General features: G+C 45.2%; 1 protein-coding gene and 2 long non-coding RNA genes across 3 annotated transcripts; 1 reads left to right on the forward strand and 2 right to left on the reverse strand.

Annotated features, from left to right (window-relative positions):
* Positions 1 to 506: 506 nt before the first annotated feature.
* LOC144380597 (uncharacterized) lies at positions 507 to 17,168 on the reverse strand. Its single transcript, XR_013444807.1, has 3 exons — positions 17,104 to 17,168; positions 16,822 to 16,901; positions 507 to 3,047 (listed from the first exon to the last, which is right to left on the reverse strand). It is a non-coding gene; the product is annotated as an uncharacterized LOC144380597 (long non-coding RNA).
* A 5,574-nt stretch (positions 17,169 to 22,742) lies between these two features.
* On the reverse strand, positions 22,743 to 24,254 carry MID1IP1 (MID1 interacting protein 1). Its single transcript, XM_036086954.2, has 2 exons — positions 23,969 to 24,254; positions 22,743 to 23,689 (listed from the first exon to the last, which is right to left on the reverse strand). The coding sequence occupies exon 2, from the start codon at positions 23,419 to 23,421 to the stop codon at positions 22,870 to 22,872; it is 552 nt and encodes a 183-aa protein (XP_035942847.1). The 5' UTR covers positions 23,422 to 23,689; positions 23,969 to 24,254; the 3' UTR covers positions 22,743 to 22,869.
* A 60-nt stretch (positions 24,255 to 24,314) lies between these two features.
* On the forward strand, positions 24,315 to 25,465 carry LOC144380571 (uncharacterized). The gene is made up of 2 exons (XR_013444772.1): positions 24,315 to 24,672; positions 24,821 to 25,465. It is a non-coding gene; the product is annotated as an uncharacterized LOC144380571 (long non-coding RNA).
* The last annotated feature ends 439 nt before the right edge of the window (positions 25,466 to 25,904 follow it).

Here is a 25,904-nt window from a genome sequence, read left to right on the forward strand (position 1 = left end):
AGGTAATTAACTACTTTTCTCCCTATATATTCATGAGATATTCAAATTGGGGATAAACCTGCTTTATGAAATTGTACGAAGAGAAAGATGTGGAACAACAGAATCAACTTGTGCGACCATGACTACATTGGCTAAAGATGGCAGCTAGTAAGCCTCCCGGGTTCTCATCCAAATGAGAAAGCAATATGTTCTCTGGAGAGCAAACCACACCACGTAGACTCTTCATGGAGTCTTAGAGTTGGACCAAATGATTTTTGAGGTTATATGATCCAGTGTCCTACTTACAGGACAAGAAAATATAAAACATTCAGGTGAGCCCATGGCTGATTCTCCTCTTAAAATTCTCCTGCAGAGATAACAACACACTCCTAGCTCAGAATCCCATTCTTGGGTTCTCTGGCCCCAGTTGACAAAAGGTCTTGAGACTTGAAATTATTCTCAGCCTTATCAAAGTCTATTCTTTCTTTTTTTTTTTTAAAAGATTTTATTTATTTATTTGACAGAGAGAGACACAATGAGAGGAAACACAAGCAGGGGGAGTGGGAGAGGGAGAAGCAGGCTTCCCACGGAGCAGGGAGCCCGATGCGGGGCTTGATCCCAGGACTCTGGGATCATGACCTGAGCCGAAGGCAGACGCTTAACGACTGAGCCACCCAGGCGCCCCAAAGTCTATTCTTTCTTGTCTCCCCCTGCTAAAGCGGGGGTGGGGGGACAGACCTTTTCAGGGGTCCTCTTCACCATTCCCTAATCATTTCATACCGAGGCAGTCGTCAGCCTCTGAAAGCACAGCCAGACACACGGGCGGGGAGTGAGGAAGGCCACGTGAAAAACCTCCTCCCTACAGTGTAGACAACTACCCCCTGCTCTGATTAATTAATTCTGAACCCTTGGAGAAGCACTCATCTAAAAAAGTAACTTTGAAGAAAGCCCAGGTGAGAAGTTCCTGGTGTGACTGCCAACACACTGTTTGGGAAGAAGGCAGAAAAGCAGGGTCCAAGTCACAATATTGGGAGCTTCTTCTGCTAGTCACTAAAGATAAGAGCCTCTAATTTGCTCACGCCTCCATCATCCCTTTTCTTTGTAGGTCTGCGCATGCACATGCTTGGGAGATCCATGCCCTGATGATATGGCCTAGCTGGGTCTCAGCATGGATTTCCCCATACAAATAACATTTTGGTTTGTTTTCAAAATTAGAGTCGCATACGGCCGAGATAGGAATAGCAGTAATAATGGTTCCATTTAGACATGGGTCCATTTAGACAACTCTGGACTTTGGGCTGGTTTGTAAGTGTCACCACCTCAAAGAGCCTGGCTTTTGTAAGGCACATGACAAGGTGGGGTCTATTTACCATTAAAGGGAGTACAGATTATCAATAGAGCAGGATATAGTTTCCTGAGACACCACAGAACCAGAAAACAATGTCGTTAAAGCTTTGAGTTCCAAATACAAGCTACACCTGAGTGAACAGAGCAACCGACTAGCAAAGAAACAAAAATAAGTACAGTATGGATTGGGATAGTGGCTACCTTATTTATTGCTGTCTATCACATCACCCCCAAACTTTAAATTAACATTTATTATCTAACAGTTTCTGTGGGTTAAAAATCTGGAAGCAGCTTGGCTATAAATTCTCCTGCGTCATGGGTGGCCTCTTATGAAGTTGCACTCGAAGATGTCAGCAGCCAGGCTGCATTCCTCTGAAGGCTTGAATAAGGATGATCGATCTGCTACCAGATGGCTCACTTCCACCTAGCCTCAGAAACCATACTCCATGACTCCCATACTATCTTATTAGTTACTCGGGTTAGCCCTCCTCACCTGGGAAAAGACTGTACAAGGATGTGAATACCAGGAGATGAGAATCACTGGGGGAATCTTGGTGGCTGCCGACCACATTGGCCATTAAAGGTATTATGGGAAGCTTGTGGCCCACCTTTTTCATAACGTCACCCCAAAGAGGGATTGTTGGGTTCATTGACGTGGCAAATTACCTCTTTCTCTTCTCTGCTCAAAGTAGGTAGGTCATCAGTTTCATTTCTGGGCACAAAGGGGAGGGGAAGATGAAAACCGGTAAGTGGCTCCTCAGATTCCAAACTTCATGGTCCCTGTGCACTTTAGAGTTTCTTTCTCCACAACTGGAAACTTTCTCCATGGCTGATATTCCAGTTATCCGTTGTATCCACATGGTATATCATTTATATTGTTCTTCAAGGCCTTTCCATGTAGGTTTAGCCTCTCACAGCATGGTGGTCTCAGGGTCCTGCTTCTTACATGGTGGCTAGCTTCCAAGAGACACAAAATGGAGGCTACCTCTTCACGTAGGATAGGCCTGAAAACTGACACAACCTCATTTCTGTTATATTCTATTGGTCAAAGCAGTCACGGAGCCTGCCTAGATTCAAGGGGAGGGGACCCGGACCCCATCTCTCGATGGGAGGAGTATCAAAAACTTGTGGCCATCTTCAGCCCACCACAGCGGGGGAGCTTGAACGGATCACCTGCCCGCCTGAGGCAGTGGGACTATTGGGATATTAAAAAATTACACAGCTATTCCTTGGGCCCACAGTTTTCTGTCCCTACCAGAGTGTTTTCCATAGTGTGTGTGGCAGACAGGGCCTGAAGTAAAGCCCACAGTTTCTTTCATTCATTCATTCATTCATTCATTCATTCATCTAACAAGTATTTCATAAGCACCCCCTATATGCTAGCCTCCTGTTCCAGGTGCTTGGGACACATCTGCAAAGGAAATCAAAGTTCCTGCCTTCACGGAGCTTACATTCCAGTGGAACTTAGGTGAGGAAAAGGGATCGAATAACAACTTTCATCATCATGTGGGCTTGCTGCCGACCAGGCACTGTGCTTGGCGCTTAACTGTATTTCATTATTTCATTATTTCACCGAATCCTCACCGGAATCTGCGAAGGAAGAGCAGCTTCTCTCTGCGCAGGTGGCAAACAGCCAAGCTGAGATTTAAATCCACGGTCTCGTGGACTCCAAAGTCTCTTAATCACCATGCCATGCCATCTCCTTCATGCTAGGGAAGATTCTAAAACGGAAAGGAGCCCAGGATAAAAGTGTCCATGTTAGTCCCAGGTCGAGATAGAGATCTGGAGAGTAAAACCCACCAACATCTGTGAAGCACCTAACCACTTATTAAAAGAATTTTTTTGGGGGGCGCCTGGGTGGCTCAGTTGGTTAAGCGACTGCCTTCAGCTCAGGTCATGATCCTGGAGTCCCTGGATCAAGTCCTGCATCGGGCTCCCTGTTCAGCAGGGAGTCTGCTTCTCCCTCTGACCCTACCCCCTCTCATGTGCTCTCTCTCATTCTCTCTCTCTCAAATAAATAAATAAAATCTTTAAAAAAAAAAAAAGAATTTTTTTCTTTACCCTACCCCAACCACTCCAGGAAGCGTGAGGTTTTCTTTTCTTTGCAGATAAGGAAACAGAGATGCAGGAAGTTTCAGGGACTTATCCCACATCTGGCCCGAATCTTCCACACATCTGTCCAGCTGTGTATAAGCACAGCCATAGGAAGACTTGCAGGTCGGCCTACAATCAGGCAGCTAAAGCATGTGGCAGAATACAATTGTTCTTCTGCTATTAATACAGAAAGCGAATATCATGGCTCACAAAACTCTCCCAACTGGCCCCCCAGGCCAACACTGCAAGCGTCATGAGGATGATGGCAGCATGTCAAAGACATACTCCTACCTCCCATTGACCTGTATTGCTCTCTTCTTCAAAATAGCTCTTTACCACCTTAATCCAGGGTTGGGTCCTTCCTAGGCCAGAATCAGTACAATCTCTTTGGTGGGAGAGGAAAAGACTCTCACATAAAATAGTATTTTCCACCTTGATGCTCCTGTAATAAATAACTTCACCATTACACCAGATGGTGCCCTCCTTTGAGACATTGAGATCCTGGAGAACAGGGACCAGATCTCATCCATCTTCATGTCCCCAGTAACTAGTTCAATGTGTGGCATATAGTAAGTGCTCAAAAAATGTTCACCGAATTTAATTAAATCTTATTTAGTCCCAACATGTCCTGAGCATATTTGAAGGTCATTTAGGAGATCGGAGGTCTCCAGATAGTTGACAATGACAGTAAAATGTCTTTGGCAACAAACAAGAACAACGTAAATGAACAGTAAAAGACATAAGTCAGATTTCCGAATGCTCTATAAATTCAGCATCGATACGCTTATTTTAGAAAAGCGTTCGGTTTCTAGAAAAAAACTGCAGAGATGGTAGAGAGTTCCCATACACCTCACACAGAGATTCCCTGATTATTAGCATCCTACATTAGTGTGGTACACTTGTCACCATTAGTGAACCAAGATCAATACGTTATTCTTAGTAACTAAAGTTCCAACTTTGTTCAGATTTCCTTTTTCCCCACTGTCCTTTCTCCGTTGCACGTTCCCATCCAGTACCCCACACTACATTAGTTGTCCTGTCTTTCCTTAGGTTCCTTTGGGCTGTGATAGTTTCTCAGAGTTTTCTTGTTTTAGGAAGTGTTGAGGAAGTGCAATTCTCACCACATCCTATCCAGGGTACATACTGTCAGCAAGACTTATCACTGTTGATGTTGACCTTGATCACCTGGCTGAGGTAGTGTTTGTCAGGTTTCTCCGCTGTCAAGTTAATCTCCCCCCCACCCCCCGCCATGGGCTTATTTTTATTTACTTTATCGAGGTATAATTTACATACTATCAAATGAGTGTACCCATTTTGAGTGTGTAGCTTGATAAGGACTGATGAACCACACTAGTGGTTCTCAAACAGGAGTGACTTTGTCTGGAGACATTTTCAATTATCACTTCTGAACTAAGGGAAGGTGTTACTGGCACGTAGTGGATGAAGGCCAGGGACACTGCTAAATATTTTATAATGCAAAACACAGCCCTCCTCAAGAGAGAATTATCCAGCCCAAACTATCAGTAGCAACAAAGTTGAGAAACCCTGATATACACTCATATAACCACTGCTCCCGACGAAGACATGGCAGCACCCCGAAGTCTCTTGGGCTCCTTTGCAGTCAATATCTCACTACCTGTCCCTAGAAACAACTATTCTGATGTTTTTCTACATCAGTAGAGTAGTTTTGCTTCTTCTGGAACTTCATATAGATGGAATAAGACTTATTTCTCCTCTGTCTCTGGCTTCTTTCACGCAGCAGAATGTTGAGATTCATCCATGTGGTTTTGCGTATCAGAAGTTTGTTCCTTTTTATTGAATGGTATTCCATTGTATGGCTTTACTATACTTTATCCACGGGCGTTTGGGCTGATTCCAGTATGGGGGTTTCAGGAATAAAAAGAAAACTGGGTAGAAGTCTTTGTGTGAACATGTGTTTTTAGTTCTCTTGTATGAATGCGGAAGAATGGAATTGCTAGGTCATATGGTAAGTATACATTTAACTCAAAGGGCTTATATTGTTAAAAAAGAAAGACAAAATAAATGGCTCTTCATCTCATTTTGGACTATATGGATTCTCTCACTATTTCTGCCTTCTCATCTCCGCTCAGAAATAAGTTTTGAATTAAAATAAGTAAGTGATGTCAGAGACATCCTCTTCCATTTTTTTCCATCCCCAGGCAGAATTCCTTGGAATAGGTGATCAGACTTCATCAATCCCCTTCTCACTTGCGCTTGGCCAAGCAAAAGTTGTTGTCTCTTAAGATCAGAACCAGAAACAGCTGTGTCTCTGCTTCTTTGGGTAATGTGTGTTTGATTTTTTTTTTTTTTTTTTGAGAAGATGTTTATAGAAAATGGCCCGCGGTATTGGCAGTTGTGAGAACAGATCTAACTTCTGCTTGGAATTGCTATAAATTTTTAAAACAAACCAAACCCTAACATCACAATATGGCTATGTAAGGTACCTCCAAGCCAAATCCATTAGATTGGGAATGAAATATTTATTATGATCTGAATGAGACAACAACAAAAAAAGAACTTTAGATTTTTCTTAAAGTTGTACAACCAAAACTTGGAACATTTATTTTCCTACAGTGAGTTTGGGGATTTAATCTTTGATTTAAACAGGGACTCAACATGACCATCACAGAAGAAAAAGTTTACAGAATTCATAAATGAAAATGAAATCTCTTCAAGGTTCAAAGTAAAGACTTACTTTGCTAATAAGCACCCTGAATTTGAGGCACAGAGAGCTATTTCTTAGGCTTAAAAATGATTTATAATATGCATTATGAAATGATCCTTTCCCATACTCTCCCATCGGAGCTGGTAAGTGATATCTCCCAAATTTTAGACATTCATACCCAAAGATAAAATTTTAAAAGAGCATTGGTAAAATTATTAATTTTCTCAAAAATTAAATAATTTAAAGAGGGACAATAAGGAACTCTATAATGAACGAAATGACGATGGAGAAGTAGAGAGACCTAAATTTGAATCTTGCCTCTGTCACAGACTAATTAATGGGAAATATACTAGATAGATTTCAAAGGTTCATTTCAGCTCTAACCTTTCATGAATTCCATTGTCTGGTTTTCAATGCACACATAAATAACAGACCACAGATATTTGTATAAGCAACTGCTTCATCAGAGTGTTTTCACGCATTTCAAAGTAATCGAGGTGGGGGGAGCATTAGACTAGAAGCATTTGTTAAAATCTTATATGGAGTTACTACTCACCTTACAAGAATTATAATACTAAAATGTCTTCATTATTTTTTTTTTAGTTACAATCTGATGGAAATTTAGCATTGCCTTTTACATCTTTATTTTCAGGTAGATTTATGTCCCCCTGTTGTAAGATTAAGCATTCATACGACACTTTAATGTTTACTGAGTATTTAAGGATCATATGTAAGTTAATTCTCATGCAAGACTTTTTAAAGGCAGCTGGGGTTATTTAAATGGAAAGAGATTGCTTTGGGAGAAACAGTATATACAAATGGAGTTAACTTTGAAGAGAGTAGATGCCTCCTTAATCTGTAAGTATCAGGAGAAGCATGAGGTACACCTGTAGTCCGAACAGGCTCCTAGCAGGCCATTTCACTTCTGTTCCAAAGGGACAAATAAGGTCATCTCTTGGGTGCTTCCTGTTCATATACTCAGGATTACCATTTTGGCAACTTCTCCATACATCACATTACTCTTTTCACATCTGGATTTTCAGTATTTTGTATGTCTCTTCTCACTCTATCCCTCAGTAAGGTACAACCCTTATTCAGGTGAGCGTTTGAAGGTTATAAAATCATCTGCTTTTCAACAGGGAAAAACCCTCAGGAAAGGACATTTCTGATGTCAGCCTGATAGTATGAAATCCAGTAGCTCTCTTGGTGTGAAGATTTTGTAAGACCCCCTAACACACCCTAGGGACAAATACAAAGAAACAACAAGGTCTGCAAACTATGTTTGCCATGAAAATGGAACCTTGACTTCTTTGACGTAGGTGATTAAAACGTCAGATTTGAATATCATGGTGGCTATTTTTCTGCATTTAAATTTGCATGATTTAAAAACAAAAGACACTGTCCTTTCAACGTTGAATAGAATTCAAATACAATAGCTGCAAGCATTTGTGAATGAACCGTATTTTGAAAATCATAATGTTCAGACTGAGCACAGATAATTGTATTGCTAAAATGGCCAAAATTAATAAATTTGTCTGCCATTGATATAAAGGTACCATTTTCACCTGAGTCAAGAAGTAAAACTTACCCACAGGGCTTCTTTCTGATATAACAGTGATGTTCACATTGCTATGAACAGTCAAGACATGGCGTCCATGAATGCAGAGTCATGGGCTCACCTTGAAAAGGGAATTTCCAACATAAATAAGAACTTACTTTTTAAAATAGGATTATTCTCTGTACAGAAAGAAGAAATGGTTTCTTTTGGCAAAATGTTTAAATCAACACATGTAGACGATCAGTTTATCTTGGAATGATCATCAGCGCTCCGTAACCCACTTCAGACACTAGTGTGTTTCCATGAAAGAAGAGTCATTCGGACGGAATTGACCTTTCTAGAGAAAAGGCTAGAACTCCTAGCAGGCATTATGTTGGAGAATTAGGCTGTTCTACAGATTAACAAACACATCTTTGGAGGAGGAATTAGCTTGCTGAGGTGGGAATGCATTTGATCTTACAAAACACCGATACTGAGATGTTTATTTCTACCTTTCTGAAAGGTGGTTTCCCTCTGGGAGGAAAAATGTTGAGATTAACTCCTCCTGACCTCTCTTCTCACAGACCTTGGCTCTGACCTTGCACGTGGACTCCCACCCTCTCCCCAACAGCAGGCTTGTCCCCCCCCCGAGCTGTGCCCTGCTCCTCATGGCCTCCTTGCCATAATCAGGGGTACCTTCCACGCTGGTCAGGCTATCTCATCTTCCTTGGTTCCATTTCTCTACTGTGAAGTGTCCAAGCCCCCACCCTCTACCCTCCTCTTGCTATGTATGCAGCACGCCTTTAAGTGTTTTGCCAAATGTCCGTATCACTGCTGGCCGAAAAGTCTGGAACAATCCTTATTTCCCAGTGTTCTGCACCTAGAAGATCCCGATCCTTTCCCCAGTTGTCCCCCAAATAGGTATTAGCGTGGGAAATCTTGATGTGAGCTGGAAATGTTAGAACAAATCATTTGTGTTGGCTCTGGTTTGATTATTGTGCCCTGGGTTTCTAAGCAGAACAAACCTGGGGGGCCTCCTGCTTAGCCAAGACCCCTTCGAACAAATAGGAAGCTACTCACCTGCACCACACCTCCCCCAAAGGAACTTTTGTTTGTAGGAAGTTAGAACAGGATTTCTTGGTAACTCAGGAGTTGGCAGAAGCAGGGGCGCCCCCCCCACCCCTGCAATGTTGCAGGCCGTGTCACCCAGGGCACATGGGAGTCTTCCTGCCTTAACCACCACCTCACTGAGTGCTACGCATCACCCCCTTGGCTGTTTGTTCTGCCTTGGGTTTAAGGGTGGGGTTTTATGTACACTAAAAAAAAAAAAAAAAAATGAAACAAGCCAATCATTTTAAAGAGAGATCATAAAAAATCCATTTCCTCCTGTCACTCACGTAGGGACAAGCAGGAGTCAGAGAATATTGCATATCCCTAAAGGTCTTTTCTCTGAGAGATATTATAATATGTATATTTTGCTTACCTTGACTTTTAAAAGGTTTTTGTGAATATGTCAAATTCTGGGAAATGATCTCCTGGTGTTTAATTTTTTTTTTTTTTTAACTCTTGTAACCCCTTGATCCTGCTGGTTTGTTAAAACAGATGAATTTATATATGCATTCCTTTCACAAAGAAGTTTACATCTCAGAAAATATATTACTGTAATTTATTGTCATTTTGAGTCCTTTCTGTCTCTTTAGCAAAGCTTCACTCACACTTGGGGCTCTTTGTACAAGTCGCGCTAGATAATAGCATGTGGCTAAAAAGCATTACCAGTGCCCTATGCTGAAATAAAAACGAAAATGGGAAATATGAGAAACTCAAAACATACATTTCACACCCAGGCCCAGCAGAACACTTCCAATGGGGTCACAAGAGCATCCCTGAACACGTCACCTTCATATTTCCTTTATACAAGAGAGACAAATGACTCTCTTATTTAAGTCCTTGCCATTTCGGAAATTTCTCTTACATTGGTATCTGGGGAAAGAGCATTCCAAAAGAGAGGACAGCAAGAGGGAGGGGCCCACGGCCAGAGCATGTCTTGCAAGTTGAAGGAGAATCGAAGTGGCCGGCGTGTCTGGAACAGAGTGCACGAGGGGTAGAGGGTGAAATAAGGTCAGAGAGGCACTAGAGGCCATTCTGTGCAGAGTCATGAAGGCCTTTGGAAAGACGGTGGCTTTTACGCTGAGAGTTATTAGGAGTCCTTGCGATGTTTGGATCAGAAGAGTGACACGATAGGAGCTCTGTTTCAATCACATCCATCTGGCTACTGTAGAGAGAGATAGGGTAGATGCAGAGACACCTGGCAAGGAGCTACCTACTAATCCAGATGGGGTATCACAGTGGCTTGAACCAGCACAGCGTCAGTAAAGGTGGTGGGAAGGGGTCAGGTAGTTGGTATTTTACGAAGACAGAGGCCAACCAGACTTCCTGACACGCTGGATATGACACATGAGAGAAAGAGAAGAGTCAAGAGTACCTCCAACGTTTTGGGCCTGAGCAACTGGAGGGATGGAGCTCCCATCCGCTGAGCTGAGGAAGGCTGTATGTAGCTAGGGCTGGCTTAGTAGCTGAGGTCTAAAACTAAAACCCTTCCTCCTAAAATCTACTCCTTCGCCTCTCATGCTTATCTTACAAATTCAATGCGGAACCACTTCATCCCAAAGGTCATCCCTGACTCCTCCCTCTCCATAAGCTTCAAAACATGCAACCACACCCTCTGCTTTCCACTTCCTAGATAATCTCCTTTATCTGTCCGCTTCTGTCCTCCACTGCCATCGCTTTATTGGAGGCCACCATCATCGGTCATCTGAATTCTTTTTTTTTTTTAATTTGATTTATGTTTGAGAGAGAGCATCAGCAGGGGAGAGGGGCAGAGGGAGAAGCAGGCTCCCCGCTGAGCAGGGAGCCCGAAGCAGGACTTGATCTCAGGACCCGGGATCACAACCTGAGCCAAAGGCAGATGCTTAACCACTGAGCCACCCAGGTGCCCCGGTCATCTGAATTCTTGCAGGAGTCTCTGAAATGGCCATGAATCCACCCCAGATTGAACCATTCACTGGACTGCACCCTGAGGCTTCATCTGAAAGCACAAAACCCTCCCATGGCTCACCATTTCTTATTGTCCTCAGATAAAGTCCATATGCTAAAGTGTGGGGGTTCTTTTAACTCTTTGTTTTGAAATAATTTCAAACTTACAGAAAGGTTGCAAGAATAGTTCAAAAGCTTCCCATATACCCCTTACCCAGATACCCCATTTTACTTCTCTCTCTCTTTTCTGAATCATTTGAGAATAAATTGGAAACACAATGCCTCTCTCCCCCTAAATGCTTCAGGGTATATTTTCCTAGGAATGAGAATAACAACATATGACTGCAATACAATAATCAGAATCAGAAAATTAACATGACTCTAATACAATATATAGACTTCATTTACATTTTCTCAATTGAACAAATGATGTCCTTTATAGCAAAAGAGATATAGTTGTAGATACAAATGTTGTCGACATTACTGGGCCAGGAGCTAGCCCCGGATCGTATGTGGCATTCAGTCATCCTGTTCCTTCAATCTCTTTTATTGTGGAGCAGTTCCTGCATCTTTGCCTGTTATGACCTTGACACTTGTGAAGAGTATAGACCAGCTATTTTGTAGCATGCCCCTCAATTTGGATTTGTCTGGGGTTTCCTCACGGTTGGATGTGATTCGAGTATGTTGGACAAGATGATCACAGAAGCGATGTGTCCTCCGTGCATCGTATCAGGAGGCAGACCCTCAGCATGCTTTAAAAATCTTTTCATAATATGACCTCTGCTGAAGTATCACCCTCCATCCATCCCCACTGCCAGGCTCTCAGACGTAGCCCCAGAGAATCCATCCCAACCGCATTTCCCCTGGCAAATCCACACTGTTCCATCAGATCTCATTGTAGAGGCTGCTCTGTCCAAGGGACTGGTGCTCAGCCCCAGGCCTGGGTAAGAGCCTCTCTTCTGAGATCGCACAGTGCCGTGGACCCACCTATCATCACACTTATTAAGCTGTGTGGTAATTGCCTGTTTGTCTGTTTGTTGGATGGCAGGGACTGTGTAATGTTCACTAACATCACTTAGCACATAGCCCAACATCTGGCACATGGTAGGTGCCCAATATTTACCAAATGAAGCATCACTTCATGTAAACTTCCTCCTGCATGTTCCCAGGGCCCTGCTTGACTCCATTCTCTCTCTCGGTGTTGCTGGATTGTTTACTACATTTGGTCTTTCCTGTTAGACTGGAAATTCCTGGAGACGCATCTGAGCTCTTGCCCTTGATTCCAGTGCACCTTAACCCAGAAGGAAGGAAAGAGAGAAGGAAGGGAAGGAGAAAGGGAGAGATTGGGCCTTTTGTTTTAGAACTTTTTTCCTTCTGAGTTAGTGTGGAGCAGGTGCAGACTGTTTTGTTGGAGTCTCTCTCCCAGCTACTCCTCCCCCCACACCCCACTTCCTGTTTATTCTGCCTTCCAACACTGCACTGGGGAGGGGTGGGGGGTTGGGAAACATTCCAGTTCCTTTATCTGCCTTCTCACTCCCTGTGGGCCCCAATTCAGGAATGATTGCTTTGAGGTTGAGTTTATGCTCTTTCAAAGTCTTTATGAGAGTTATTAACAAGAATCTAAAGCTTCTAGTGTGAATTCTCATCAGTGCATATACTAATAAGCAATGAAGTCAATGAAAGAAGAAAAAAGGAAACAAAAGAAAAAGAGGCCTGGAAAATTCACAGATTAAATAGTCAGAATAGTCTAGAATGTGGTTGCATTGTTTTATAAAGGCTTAAAGAACAAATCAGTTAAAAGAAAAGAATCTCCTTCCTCAAGGGTTTCCTTTTTATCCTTTCCCTGGTCAACATATTTAATTAACAACTAGCAAACACTTACTTCAGGATCGTTACAAGTTATGGTTTAATTGTTGTCATATCTTGAAGACTTGGCTTCCCTTATAACAAATTGTTCAAACCCTGGTTTCAGTATTAGTTAGGATTAGATTTGGCCATGAGCAACAGAAATGGCAGTGACTTAACAAGACAGCGCTTTATTTCTGGCTTTTGAAATCAAAGTTCAGAGGTAGGCCATCCATGATGAGCAGAAACCCAGGTCCCTTCCCCCCTATCCTGCTGTTCTAAACACAGTGCTGCCACCTTATTATCCAACATGGCTGCTGGAGCTCCAGCCAGCCCGAGTTGCTCCATTTCACAACAAGAAGAAAGGAACAAATGTACTCTCCCATCCTTTAACAACACCTCCTGGAAGTCATATATGAAACTTAATGCTTTCAGCTCATTGGCTTGAACTCTTGTCACGTGGTCACCTCTAGCTGCAAGGGAAGCAAGAGAATTATAGCTCTATTTGGGGTGACCAAGTTCCCAGCTAAAATTGGGAAAACAAGGAGAGAACAGATACTGGGAGACTACAAGCAGTCTTTGAGACAAATCTACTCTTCTGTGAAATGAGAATAATATTATTACCTACTTCATAGGGTCTTTGTGAGGAAAAAAATAAGATTGTACATGAGGTTGGCACCAGTCATAGTAGTAACTGAGTGTGAGCCTAATGGTAGTTCATTGCTATTACTTTTAATCCAGTCAGGTAGTATCCCCATTTTGCAAAAGAGAAAAGACTCCAAGCCAGACCCCCAAAGAGCACCGATCAGATGATATTGCATGATTCCATTGATATGAAGCTCAAGAGCAGGCCAAATGGCAGATGAGGATAGAACTCAGGAGACTGGTTGCCTAGGTTGTGGGGGAGGGGAGGATCAGAAAGGAACATGAGGGAACTTCATAGGGTGATGGGAACTCTGTGTACATTTACTGAGGTATCAGTTACACGGGTGTGTGCATTTGTCAAAACTCAAACTAGGTACCGTACATTTTATTGCATGTAATTATATCTCAATTAAAAAAAACGGAACTAATGATGTGGTGTGGGGCTGCAGGAATGAATGCTACACCTGAATGTCACAAAATAGTTCTAGAAGGGAAAGAAGTGAGAATCGAACAAATAAAAATGAAGAGAGCGAGAGCGCAAGATCTTAGCCACAAAATACATAATAAAGAAGGCTGCTAGATTTAAAGTAAGCCCTTTAAGTTCCCAGTGGCAGCACCATGACTCGTGTCTGTTTATGCAGGGCTACTGTCACCAAGAGTAGAGCTGAAAAGAAAAATAAAGTCTCTTTCACAAAAGAAGGCGAAAAGAACTTTTCAGTACTGTTTTCAACAAGTTGTTGTGCTCGAAATTCTATATTCCAGCCAGCCCAAGGCAGTGAATGCATTAAGTGTCAGGAGTCTAACCTTTTTGTTTTCTGGCCACATGCTAGAGGCCTGGTGTTTCCGTTTCCTATTGCTTCTGGAACAAATTCCAACAAACTTGGTGACGTAAAAACAATGCAAAATTATTATCTTCCAGTTCTGGAAATCAGAAGTCTAAAACAGGTCCTGCTGGGCTAAAATCAAGGTGTTGGCAGGGCTGCATGCTTTCTGGAGGCTCTAGGGACAATCTGTTTCCCTGCCTTTTCCAGCTTCTAGAAGCTGCCTCCGATTTTTGGCTCATGACCCCTTTCTCCATCTTCAAAGCCAGCAGGGGCAAATCGCGACTTCTTCATGCTGCATCACTCTGACTCTGACTCTGACTCAGCCTCCTACTTCCATTTTTAAAGACCCTTGTGATTACATTGGGTGCATCTGGATACTCCAGGATAATTTCTCCATCTGAAGGTCAGGTGATTAGCAGCCTTCGTTCCTGTTGCAACCTTCATTCCCCCTTGCCGTGGAAGGAGATATATCCACAGGTTTGGATGATTAGGACACAACCATCTTTTGGGGGACCATGATTCTGCCTACCAAGCGGAGCTTTAACTATAAAATGTTACCTCGGATCCTTCTTTTCTCCACACCAGCTGTCAGAGGAATATTTCCAAAGGTTCTAGGTGTATTAGAAGCTGTTACTCAGGCAAATGTGATAAAACAGACCCTGTCCTATATAATTACATTCTACTTTTAAAAAAAGATTTTATTTACTTGAGAGAGAGAGAGAGAGAGAGAGAGAGAACGAGCGGGGGGGAGGGGTAGAGGGAGAGGGAGAAGCAGGCTCCCAGCCGAGCAGGGAGCCTGATGTGGGATTCGATCCCAGGACCCTGGGATCATGACCTGAGCCGAAGGCAGACGCCTAACCAGCCGAGCCACCCAGATACCCTACATTCTACTTTCAATTGCTTTCACTTAGTTCTACAATCTCCTGAAATTTGGATAAAGGTTTCTGCTCCGATTATCCATTATTGGGTAACACACCACATAGTGGCTTCAAAGAATGAAAATATTTTGTGTGCAAGTCTGAAATTTGGACGGGACTCAATGGAGACAGCTTGCCTCTGCTCCACTCGGCATCGGCCAGAGTGGCTCAAAGGCTGGGGGCTAGACTCAGTTGAAGGCCCGATCATAGGGTTGGCAGGGAGATGCTGGCTGTGGGCGGTGACCTCGCTGAGGCCATCAGCCGGGACACCTGCATGTGACCTCTTCGCATGGCCCGGGCTTCGTCGAAGCATTGCAACCAGGTTCCCAGGGCGAGCATCTCCAGAGACCCTGTATGTCACACAACAGGAGCATGTGCTGCCCTTTGTGGCCTGGCCTTGGAAGTGAAGGCCACGGATATTTTAACCAAGCAGCCACAAAGCCCCACCTAAATTCAGGGTGAGGAGAGAGAGAGTCTACCAATTGCTGGAAGGCGACAAGGCCGTGGAAGGGCATTTAGGGCCAGAAAGAACATGGCACCCTTTGTTAGAAAATGCAGTTTGCCACAGCTTCTCTGCCACGTTTCCATTTCTTCTCTTCATTTAAAGTCTCCTCTTCCTTTTATTCGATTTGTCCCCCTTACATAATGCCCCTTTGGGGGGGCGCCTGGGTGGCGCAGTCAGTTAAGCGTCTGCCTTTGGCTCAGGTCATGATCCCAGGGTCCTGGGATCGAGCCCCACATCGGGCTCCCTGCTCAGCAGGGAGTCTGCTTCTCCCTCTCCCTCTGCCCCTCCCCCTGCTCATATTCTCTCTCTCAAATAAATAAATAAAATCTTAAAAAACCCATAATGCCCCCCTTGGCCTCTTTTTTGGTCCCCCACTCCTTCTGGATTGAAATCAGGCCAACCCTGAGTTGGCAAACAACAGTTTCATAAGGTGATAGGGAGAGACTGTAGCCCATGCACGGAGGAGGGGCAGCTCATGGCTGGAATCGGGGCCCGTTCAACCATTTTGAACGGACAAAATGACAATTTCATACTCTTCAACCTAGCCTCTGCTGTCTCTCTAGTCAGAGAAAAAGGTATCAACCCACTATCAGAAGAGAAGGATTAGGGGCGCCTGGGTGGCTCAGTCGGTTAAACATCTGCCTTCGGCTCAGGTCATGATCCCAGGATCCTGGGATCGAGCCCCGCATCGGGCTGCTCCGCGGGAAGCCTGCTTCTCCCTCCCCCACTCCCCCTGCCTGTGTTCCGTCTCTCGCTGTGTCTCTCTCTGTCAAATAAATAAATAAAATCTTTAAAAAAAAAACAAAAGAAGAAGAGAAGGGTGACTTCCCTGCTCCTCAGGTCTCCAATGGGTGGGAGTGTCCCGAAACACACTTCGTCTTTCTCCATCACGGCCCTTATCACGCCGACCCAGGAGTGACATCTGGTAAATTCGGAAAGACGAAATTCGGCAGCTTGTCTTAGCACCTCCCTTTTTCTCCTTGAAGCTAAACTGGCTCCAGGGCGTAGGCCTTTTCCTCTGCTCCCAAACGCACTGGTTGGAAAGGGCTGCGGGTGTCGAGATTCCTCCCAGCCCCCAACACTTGGGTGAAACATCTAAATTTCTGGCACTTTCCCTCCAAACATTTAAGCTATGAAGGAAGTGTCAGCAAGTACTTCTCACAACAGAAGCTAAATTATACCCTCAAAGCACCGATGAGTTAACAAGGTGCAATGTCAATTAGATGTCACAAAATACTACACCTTGTTTTGAATGACCAAAACACGCTAGCTACGCTCCTCGCATTCTGCACATATTTTGGCTCCTATGGTACACATATGTGTTCTTTCACAACGCACACGTTTCATTAACAAAATAGCAGGGCTTAAAATTAACATCACATTGTGAAAAACTGGAAAATTTTAAATACCTTGGTCAGAACCAACAATGCGGTACTTTCGTTTTCATCTTTGCTTGACTACCAAACAGGAAATCTCCTCAATTAGATGTCTGCTCAGAATAAGAAGAAGAAGAAGAAGAAAAAAAAAGCCATTATCCAAGGACTCAGCAAGTTCTGTCAGGTATTTCAACATGGTGGAAGAGTAGTCAGGTTTTAATTGGCCCTATTGAGCTCACCCACAAGCTACAACATTCTTTACCTCAGCAGTGTGGTATTCAAAAGGAAAAAAAAAACTACAAAGTTAGTTCCTACCTTTGAAAACATCAAATGAATCATGTTCGGTTTCATCCTGTTAACTGAATGCTCGTTGATAAAAGTGCACATATCAACACTAGTAAGACTGGTATTCAAAAGTAAAAGAAGAGTCTCGAAAACGCCCCACCCCCAACATTGTTTATTTAGCTAAAATAAAGAACTGGGCTCTGTGTTTTGCTAGTATTTTCTCGGTCTTATCTACTGTGTCGCAAAGCGCTTTCTCTAGACAGCTCAAGGTCAGAAAGTTACCTTCAATAACCCGGTCTCAACTAAACGATAAAAACTTTCTCCAATCAAAATTCTTACCAGTTTGGGGTTATTGAAGGTAGGTAGATTTTAAAACTGCTAGGCAAAGCATTCTGAAACAATAGACAAAGAAGTAATAAAAATAGAAGAAAAATTATGGGAAGGTACAAAAAAAAAAGCAAAACAAAAACGTTCCTCTTAATATAGAGAATGCCAAAACAGGAAGGACTGATGAGACAGTTGTGGTTTTAGCGGGCCTTGTTTAGACAGATGCACACAGCTATTAGTTTTGTGCTTTAACTTGACCAAGACTTTTGACAGTAACAAGAAAACAGCCAACTCAGTAATTAAAACAACAACAACAACAACAAATAGATGAAAGAAAACTCGAGGAGGCGAAATCTGCATGGTTTTACGGAAGGCAGAAGGCCTATCAGTTTGGGTATTTGCTATAATCACCTCCATTCAAGCCCTGAATAGCAAGCAGCTGGAAAAGCTCTGTGTACAGATGTGGTTTTCCTTCTCCTTAACCAACATTTCATTAATTAAATAACATTCTTTCAGTGGAGCAGGGAGGCTCCTGAGGAATGTGGGAAACACAAAGGAAAATGCTAGAATCCTCATTTGCCAATGCTGGAAGAGATCCTAAGGCTTGAGCTGCTTTCACCTCTTAATTTCCTTTCTGCAGACTTTCAAACCCTTTGTCCCTCCTGAAACCCAGAGGGGACCTCCCATCTCCACTCCATCCCCTTATCTTCCTCCCCAAGCTCAATCTCTGGACAACCCAGTTTGCATCCAAGCTCTGTCCACCATCCAAGCATGTCCACCACCGGGAGAATAAACTCAGGGCCAATGTCTAGGAAGTCCCCCGAAGGAGGTGAGGGACATTTGGACAAGGAACTCTGGGGATCCAGGTACCCAAGTGTGGTCTCGAAGTAGGGGCACAGGCTCTGGGCATTCCCTTGGCTCTGAGGACTCCTTGCCCCAGGGGAGTCACAAGGCCTTACAGGAATCATGGGGGGCCCTCGAAAGTGGGGGACCCAGGAAAGGAGCCCTCGATGCATAAGGCAAAGGATGGCATTGGCTTCCAGATACAGAAATGGTTATTGGTAATAGACTATCATTATCTCCACCACTTACCAGAAAGTTCTACACAGTTCCAAATGAACTAACTGGAGATGTAATAAAGTGTTTAGAGGAACTCAAGAACACCCTTCAAATTTCCCTGAGTTACTAAAAAAAGAAAAAAAATCGGACCCGACCTTAAAAGAAAAAAATAAATAACTTTAAATTTAAATTATCTCGCTAATTAAAGCAATTTAGCCTCGATCAGAAACTACATAACGCTTGAAATTTTATTTTATTTTATTTTATTTTTAAGCTTGAAATTTAAAAAAGACTAATAATGAATTTTAAGAGACCAATCCAATAGTCTACATGCTTAAAGTTTTTATGAACTTCTGGTCCAGATTTTTTTATCTGTTGGGGGTAAAAATCGCCTCTAAAATTTTAGAGAAAACATCCCCTCTGTCATTATTTCATTCAAAACTCTTCCAAATAAATCAAACAAGGATGTAATGATTGGTATCAATGTACTAGGCGTCCCATAAAAAGGTAGTTTCCTTTAGAAAAAGGTAGACTCTAAGATTTGAAGCCTCAGTCCACCAGAACTGTGTCCAATTTGCAAGGAGAACCAGAGACTAAGGGGAGAAGGCGGGGGGGCGGGGAGGCACAATGCCCCAGTGAATTTTGTTCGGCAACTACAAATAAGGGGAATCTATGGGGCACATGCAAACGACAATAACTTTCATTTTTTAAAAAAATTGTTAACAGTGGGCTAGTTTTCAAGTCGGTCCAAACAATAATAGTCCCAGCTGCTTTCTAACAATTGAGTTCAGGTTCAGAGAAAGAGTAAATGAGGCCAGACCACTAAGGAACACTGTGTAAATGTACAACATGAAAAACCCCATGTGAGCAAAGCAGAAAGCTGTTTTTTAGAGGCAAAAGCAGGCCTTCTCAAAGGCTTCGGTGTGCAGTTTTGATGTAGAAAATCGCATCAAATGTAAATATCTGGAGGGTAATCAATTCCATTCTAAGCTGTTCCGTTTTGCCTGGTTCATCTAGCTATGCCTTCCCTTTGGTCACAAGCCTCCACGGAGATGGGCACCTTCAGGCACCCGTGAGCTCTTTGGCACAAGCTTAAGAGCTCTTGGAGGGAGGTGCCACCCAGTCTTTGCAACTTGTAAAATCTGTCGAGTACTTTGAGCTTCCTCAGGAAAGACCTTCTGAAAATAAAGTCACTCATCCCTTTACCTCTGATTTTAAGCCAAGTTTTAAATAACATGAGAAGTTTGACCAGGTCAGTCTGAAAGGTCTACACAGTTCCAAATGAACTAACTGGAGATGTAATAAAGTGTTTAGAGGAACTCAGGAACAGCCTTCTATAATTTCCCTGAGTTACTTAAAAAAAAAGAAAAAAAATCGGACCCGACCTTAAAAGAAAAAAATAAATAACTTTAAGTTTAAATTATCTCATTAATTAAAGCAATGTAGCCTCGATCAGAAATTACATAAAGCTTGAAATTTTATTTTATTTTTAAGCTTGAAATTTTGAAGACTAATAATTAATTTTAAGAGACCAATCCAAGAGTCCACATGTTTAAAGTTTTCATGATTTGCCCTTGTTCTGTCTCATAAACTGATCTTGAATAAAACAGTAGTTACTATCTGTGGGCTAGTACTTTTGGGGGCTGGGAAACCTCACTGGTTCATAAAAAAAAAAAAAAAACAATCCTCTTTAACAGTGCTTGTTATTACTCCTAGGTCAGAATCACTATTTAAGTGTAAAAATAACCTTACATGAAGGAATGTTTCCCAAAATGCAGTTAAAATTGGTAACCACGTACCGTTTCGATTTTGCTATCTGTATTCTGTATTCCACGAGAACACCCTGAAAACAACTTGCAGTCAGCATCTCCTAAAACTCCTGCAAATTATCTGCTCAAACTATGACTTTTGCTTTTGAGTTCAGGTTCTCCCTTAAGACTTTGAGGACGGAAATAGTTGAGCTGCTATTTCAAGGATGTAACTGAAATTATGCATTCCATGCTTCATATGTTCCTGGAGAGAGGCAAGGGGGTCAACGGAGACATGAACCAACATTTAGAGCAAGAGAGAAACCTGTAAGGCCCCTTTTCAGCAGCACCTGAAGAAACTTCCAAGCATCATTCTATGTATGTCAGCTCATGTAATCCTCACTGCAACTCCACGAAGAAAGCATTGTAGTTATTATGCCTAATTTCAAATGTGGCAACAAGCGTGGATGGTTGAATACTCCTAGTTAGTAAGTCGTAACAAGAGGATTTGAACACACCACTTTCTGGCTCCAAAGTCTTGGTGTTTCTTTCCACCGCGTGGCTTCTCCCGTTTCCCTTCTTTGTTGTTTGCACTTTATTTTAAAGGGAATACAAAGCAAGAGGCTGTATACTTTACTTTCGGTGTTGTTCCCCTTATCTTTATATATCAATGATTAACTTTCTATGGCAAAGGCAGACACCCCAGTCTTGACACTTCCCTATTTTTTCACTGCTGCTAAAAGCTGATAATAGACTTGAGCTGCTCACACCACCAAAAAAACGTTTTGCTATTTATTTATTTATTTATTTAGGGGACTGCAAAATTGTATGTATTTTAAATTCAAACCCTAGGAGCTGAGAGATGTGTCATGACTTCAAGATTAAAAACTGAAGTTGATCCAACACTACTTCCCCCTAAACAAATAATGAAAGAAAGAAAACGCAGAGCACCCTCCCAGGAAAGCTTCCTGATGGCATCTAAGGAGTGTTCCCAAGGGCCCTGCTACAGCTTGGCTTCGATCTGCCGTCCACAGCTGCACATCCGCAGGTGCACGCTGGCTCACCGAAAAACCGGAAGCATTGCTGGGCACTGCTTAACAAAACTTAGCACTTCCCTGGGAACTCGGGAGAGAGGCCCCGGCACACACGTTTCAGTATCTCCTAAGATCCACCTGAGAGTCTTGTAAGTAAAGACCTGCAAGGTGCATGCACTAGTATTAGCTGGCGTTTCTTTTCTGATTTTTCACTTCTTGGTAGTCAAGTGAAATTTCTGCCTCTACAATCAGTTTTTCTGCCTCAAAAAACACTTCAATGTGTGCTTGGGCTTCTTAAAAAGTTCAGAATGTTGATCAAGCACTGCGAAAAGCTGGCCAAGGGGGTTGAAAAATATATGTGTCTTCCCAGATAACTTTGGATATCTATGAATTTTTGTTCAGGTGTGTGGGCCTACCGGGTACTGACTTACTAATAAAAAGCTTGGTAGTGAATCTCGTTGGTAGCTACATCCCAAACAAACCCGGATCCTTACGGAGATGATTATCCACCACTTTGAAATACCAGAGAGGAAATAACATTTTCTTTTGCTAAAAAAAAAAAAAAAAAAAGAGCAATTGAATTTATTTTTATTTCACTTTGCTAGGCCATTCATGGACAGATTAAAAAGCAACAAACTTTTGCCGGGTCTCGTTAACACATTTGCCTTTTTTAATTTTAGAATATAGTCTACATCTGGATTAAAAAAAGTTTTAAATAAATTTAAGACATATGACACACAGTGGAACCCTTCATCATTCTATGTACACCACGGATAGAATGTCAGTTGGTTCCATTTCGGATAAGTCCACTTTCTCATAATAACATTATTATTTTCACTGGCTGAGTGGCAAGCTTCGTCCGAGCTGGCACGGCGCCAGCTTCCACACACTGGGGTGGGGGCGGGGAGGGCGTGAAAGAGCTGGGGTAGAGGTGCCACAGGACAGCTAGACAGTGTAACAGAAAATCATTAATCTCGTAGTACCGGTTACCGACAGACAGTGCTGTTTGTGCGCTTATCACAATGGAATCGACGAAGTTTCAGAGCAAGGAGGGGATTGGAAATACTTTAAGACAGGGCCACTGTTACAAAAAGAAATAGTGCCAACAGGAAAACTGATGCAATCCTAGCAACGCTGCGGCCTCCACCAGCCCAATGGCAGGGCTGTAGAAGGCTGCGCGCCCCGCCTTCCCCAGCGCCCAGCTCCGGGCGCCGCTCCCAAGTGTGGCAACCCAGCGCCGCGCCCCGGCATGGCCCCTTCTCGACTCATCTCCTCCAGAAAGAACAGAAAAGAAACTCCAAGAAAGGCACAGGCTGAATGCAGGGCGTCAGCCCAGTCCCATTCCCACCCTCGTAGAACACAGCCCCCACCCCCACTGCGGGAGAGGGGGAGGGGGCCCCAACCCTGACTCCCGCCACCACTTTCCTCTGCTCTTCGCAAAGAGGCCCCTTCCTCCAGGCAGCCCCGCCGCGCCCCCTGCACGTACGCAGGCCCCCCCCCCCCGCCCGCCAACTTTGCAGTCCGCCCATCGCCCATCGCGCCCTACAGCCAGAAAGAAAATAGCTTTGAGGGAAAGAGGGTGAGAGATGGGGCCAGGAAGGGTGCTGGGCAGCCGCGGGCGTCCCGCCTCAGTGGCCCCAATTGCTGAAGCCGATCTCCTGCTTGTATCTGTTGGTGAGGATGTTGGCTTTACGCGTGAGTTTGGAGAGCACAGTGTGCAGCCCGCGCAGGTGGTAGTGGAACTGCTGTTCCAGGTCCTCCTCGCCGGCTTCCGCGCCCTCTAGGTGGCTCAGGTCCACCAGGATGTCCTTGGACTTCCAGGCGTTGCCCTCCTCGCTCCCCGCCGGCGGCGGCGGCTGGTGCAGGACCCCCCACTCGATGTCGTTGCGGATGGACTTGAGCAGCACGTAGTGGCTGTACATGTCCCGGGAAGGCGCGAAAAAGCTGCCGTTGGCGCTGCCCGGGCCGGGGGCCGGGGCCGTGCGCTCCTCCAGGCAGCCGCCACTGCCGCCCACCTCCACGCCGACGTCGTTGTCCAGCCCGGGCTCGGCCAGGGGCACGTCGCGCAGCAGGCTGGGCACCATCACCGTCTGGTCCATGTTGTTCACCGCCCCGATGAAGCGGTTCATGGCATTAAAGAGCGAGTGCTTCTGGTTGTAGGTGTCGCAGATCTGCATCATGGTGGCCGCGCGGGCGCCGGGGCACCGGGACGCAGGGGCACGGGGTGGTCGGCTGGGGCGACGGGCTGCCCGCCCTCACGCGCTCTCCGAGGCCCGCGCCGGGGGCCTGGCTAGAGCCGGAGCGCCGGGATTCCCGGCTCCTGCTCCGCCCTCTCCAACTCTCGTCTCGCTCGCGGCGGGGCCCTGCGGGACGCGCGGCTGCTCGGAGCTTGGGCGCCCGGAAGCTCGCGATGGCGGCGCGTGGTCCGCGGGTCGAGCCCGGGCCTGGCTGGGGGGACGGGAATGAAAACGATTACTCACCCGGCGAGGGTGCCCGGCGGCCCCGCCCGCGCACAGCGCCCTCGCCGGTGCCGGCTCCCCCGGGACGGCGACCCGCGGGCTCCCGCAACCCGGCGCTCCCCCCCCCCCCACAGCCCCGCGGTCCCACCTCCTCGCCCGCCGAGGCCGCGGAGAGCAGGAAGGGGTGCTCCCCGCCCCCGTCTCCCTCGGAAAAGCCTGAGTCCCAGCACCCACGTTGACCGGGCAGAGATGGGGCGGGGGCACCCACCTCCTGCTGCGCCTCGAGATCCCCTGCTGCTGGGTAGCTCAGCGTTCCCGCTGCCGGCGGCTGCTGCCTGCGGGCGCTGCTGCGGTCAGTGGCCGGACTGTGACTGCGGGCTGCTGGGGTGGCGTCGGCCCCCTACCCATCCCAGGTGCTCAATTTATAGAGCCCCGGAAAGGTGTCGCCGGCGCTCAAGGGCCACCCCCGGTGTCTCCTCCTCCCGCCTCTCCGGCAGCGCCAAGATAAAAGGCCCAGGCCGGGATGACCGCGAGTAACACTCTCCTGGCCCCTTCTACAGCGAGGGCGGGGCGCGCCGGGCCAGCTCCGCCTCTCGCCTGATACCCGGGCGGAGGGAGGGCGCCGTGGCCGGGCCGGCCCGGGCCCGGCAGGGCAGGGCAGGGCAGAGGAGGGATGGAGCAGCCGCACCCCGCCAGCCCCGAGAGCAGAGCAGGCCAGTTGGGGGAGGGCCGGACACTGAGCGGGTAAAGATGCCGGCGTCCGGACCGGCCAGAGGGCGGGCTGGCCTGCTGGTTTGGGTGGGCCAGGCACACGCTCCCGGAGTGGGATGATCGAAATGCACCCTGGTTGCAAACGGAACCCCCAACCCTGAATCGATAGTGGCCGCGGCCCAGAAACTACGAACTCGTTTATTATTAGCCGTCGGGGAAAAGGGACCAGCAGCAGCCGCAACTCCATGTCGGGGCTCTTACGTAAGAAGGGTGGCTGGGCATGCCTGGTGCACGTGGACGCGTGGTGTTCCCGCCGTGGCCCTGAGCTTGGCCAGCTGCTGGGGGAGGGGAGCCTTGGAGCCTTTTGCCTCCCTCCAGGCCAGGTCTTTCTCAATCTTTTCTGTAACAGCTGCTGCCAGGGATGAAGAGCAACCCACCGTCTGATCTGCGCATTTTCCCAAGAGATCAGATGTGCCAATGGGGAGAAGTAGCCAAATTCCTGACTTTTGTCCAAGTCCCGCTACTCAGAGATGCTGGCGAACCCTGGCCATGTGGCCTTTCGGCTGCCAAAGGGCCAGGAGAGGGTGACTGTACTCAGGCCTGGTGTTGGGTGTCTTTCATCATTTAACAGAAAAGCTGGGAGGCATGCAGTAATTTTTTTTTTTTTTTTTTGGTGGTGGGGGGGTGGAGTTTGAAATGTTCCTTTCCAAAGATAGTTCTTAAAACACAGGTTCATTGAATAGGGCCAAAGCCATGTACTGAATCTTTGAATTTAATTTTTAAGAGCATGGCACCTTAAATTTCACTTTGGGACTGCAGACCACAGCCTGCTTTCGTTTATTTTTGTTTCACCATCTCACTTCCCTTGTCATGTCCCTTCACTGGCCCATCTTCTCCAACAGTCCTACAGATAACTCAACAAGACTCAAGTTTCTAATTTTAAATTGCTTTTCCCTAAAACCTTTCAGGGGTGCTTTTACTAAAGTGTCTTCTCATAGGATAAAAAAGTGCCAAAAGAAGAGAGAGGCACCTAATAAAGGAGTTTATTTCTTTCCCTCTTTCTTTCACTTCAACGGTGTATATTTAAATTTTTTCCACAGCAAACAATCAGACTTGGTGCAATGAAGACTGACCTGTGGACCTCTGGAGACAGAGCCTAGCCTGGGGACCTCCAGTTCCAGGCCTTATTAGCTCTGCAAGATCATAGCCCCTGTTTTCCTATTGATAAAACTGGGATAATGCTATCTGCTCACCTATCAGTCTTTGGGGGATCAATGGAAAGAAAAATGTTGGGCAAAAAAATCATTATATGAATTTGAAGCATGAAGATGATCTCATCCTCCCATTTGCACCCATGGAGACTTAGAAACTTTCCCACAGTTTCCTTATCAATAAAATGGAGCTTCTCCCAGGGGCTATACCCAATTTTGGTTAAGGTTAAATAAGATAGTGGATGTAAAAATTATGTAAATTAGAAGCTACTTTCCAAAGAT

This window comes from Halichoerus grypus, chromosome X (genome assembly GCF_964656455.1).
Source record: "Halichoerus grypus chromosome X, mHalGry1.hap1.1, whole genome shotgun sequence".
Classification (NCBI taxonomy): Eukaryota; Metazoa; Chordata; class Mammalia; order Carnivora; family Phocidae; genus Halichoerus; species Halichoerus grypus.

What these genes read in the sequence shown, in the direction of transcription:
- MID1IP1 (XM_036086954.2), bottom strand. Translation starts at nt 23,421, where the DNA reads ATGATGCAGATCTGCGACACCTACAACCAGAAGCACTCGCTCTTTAAT.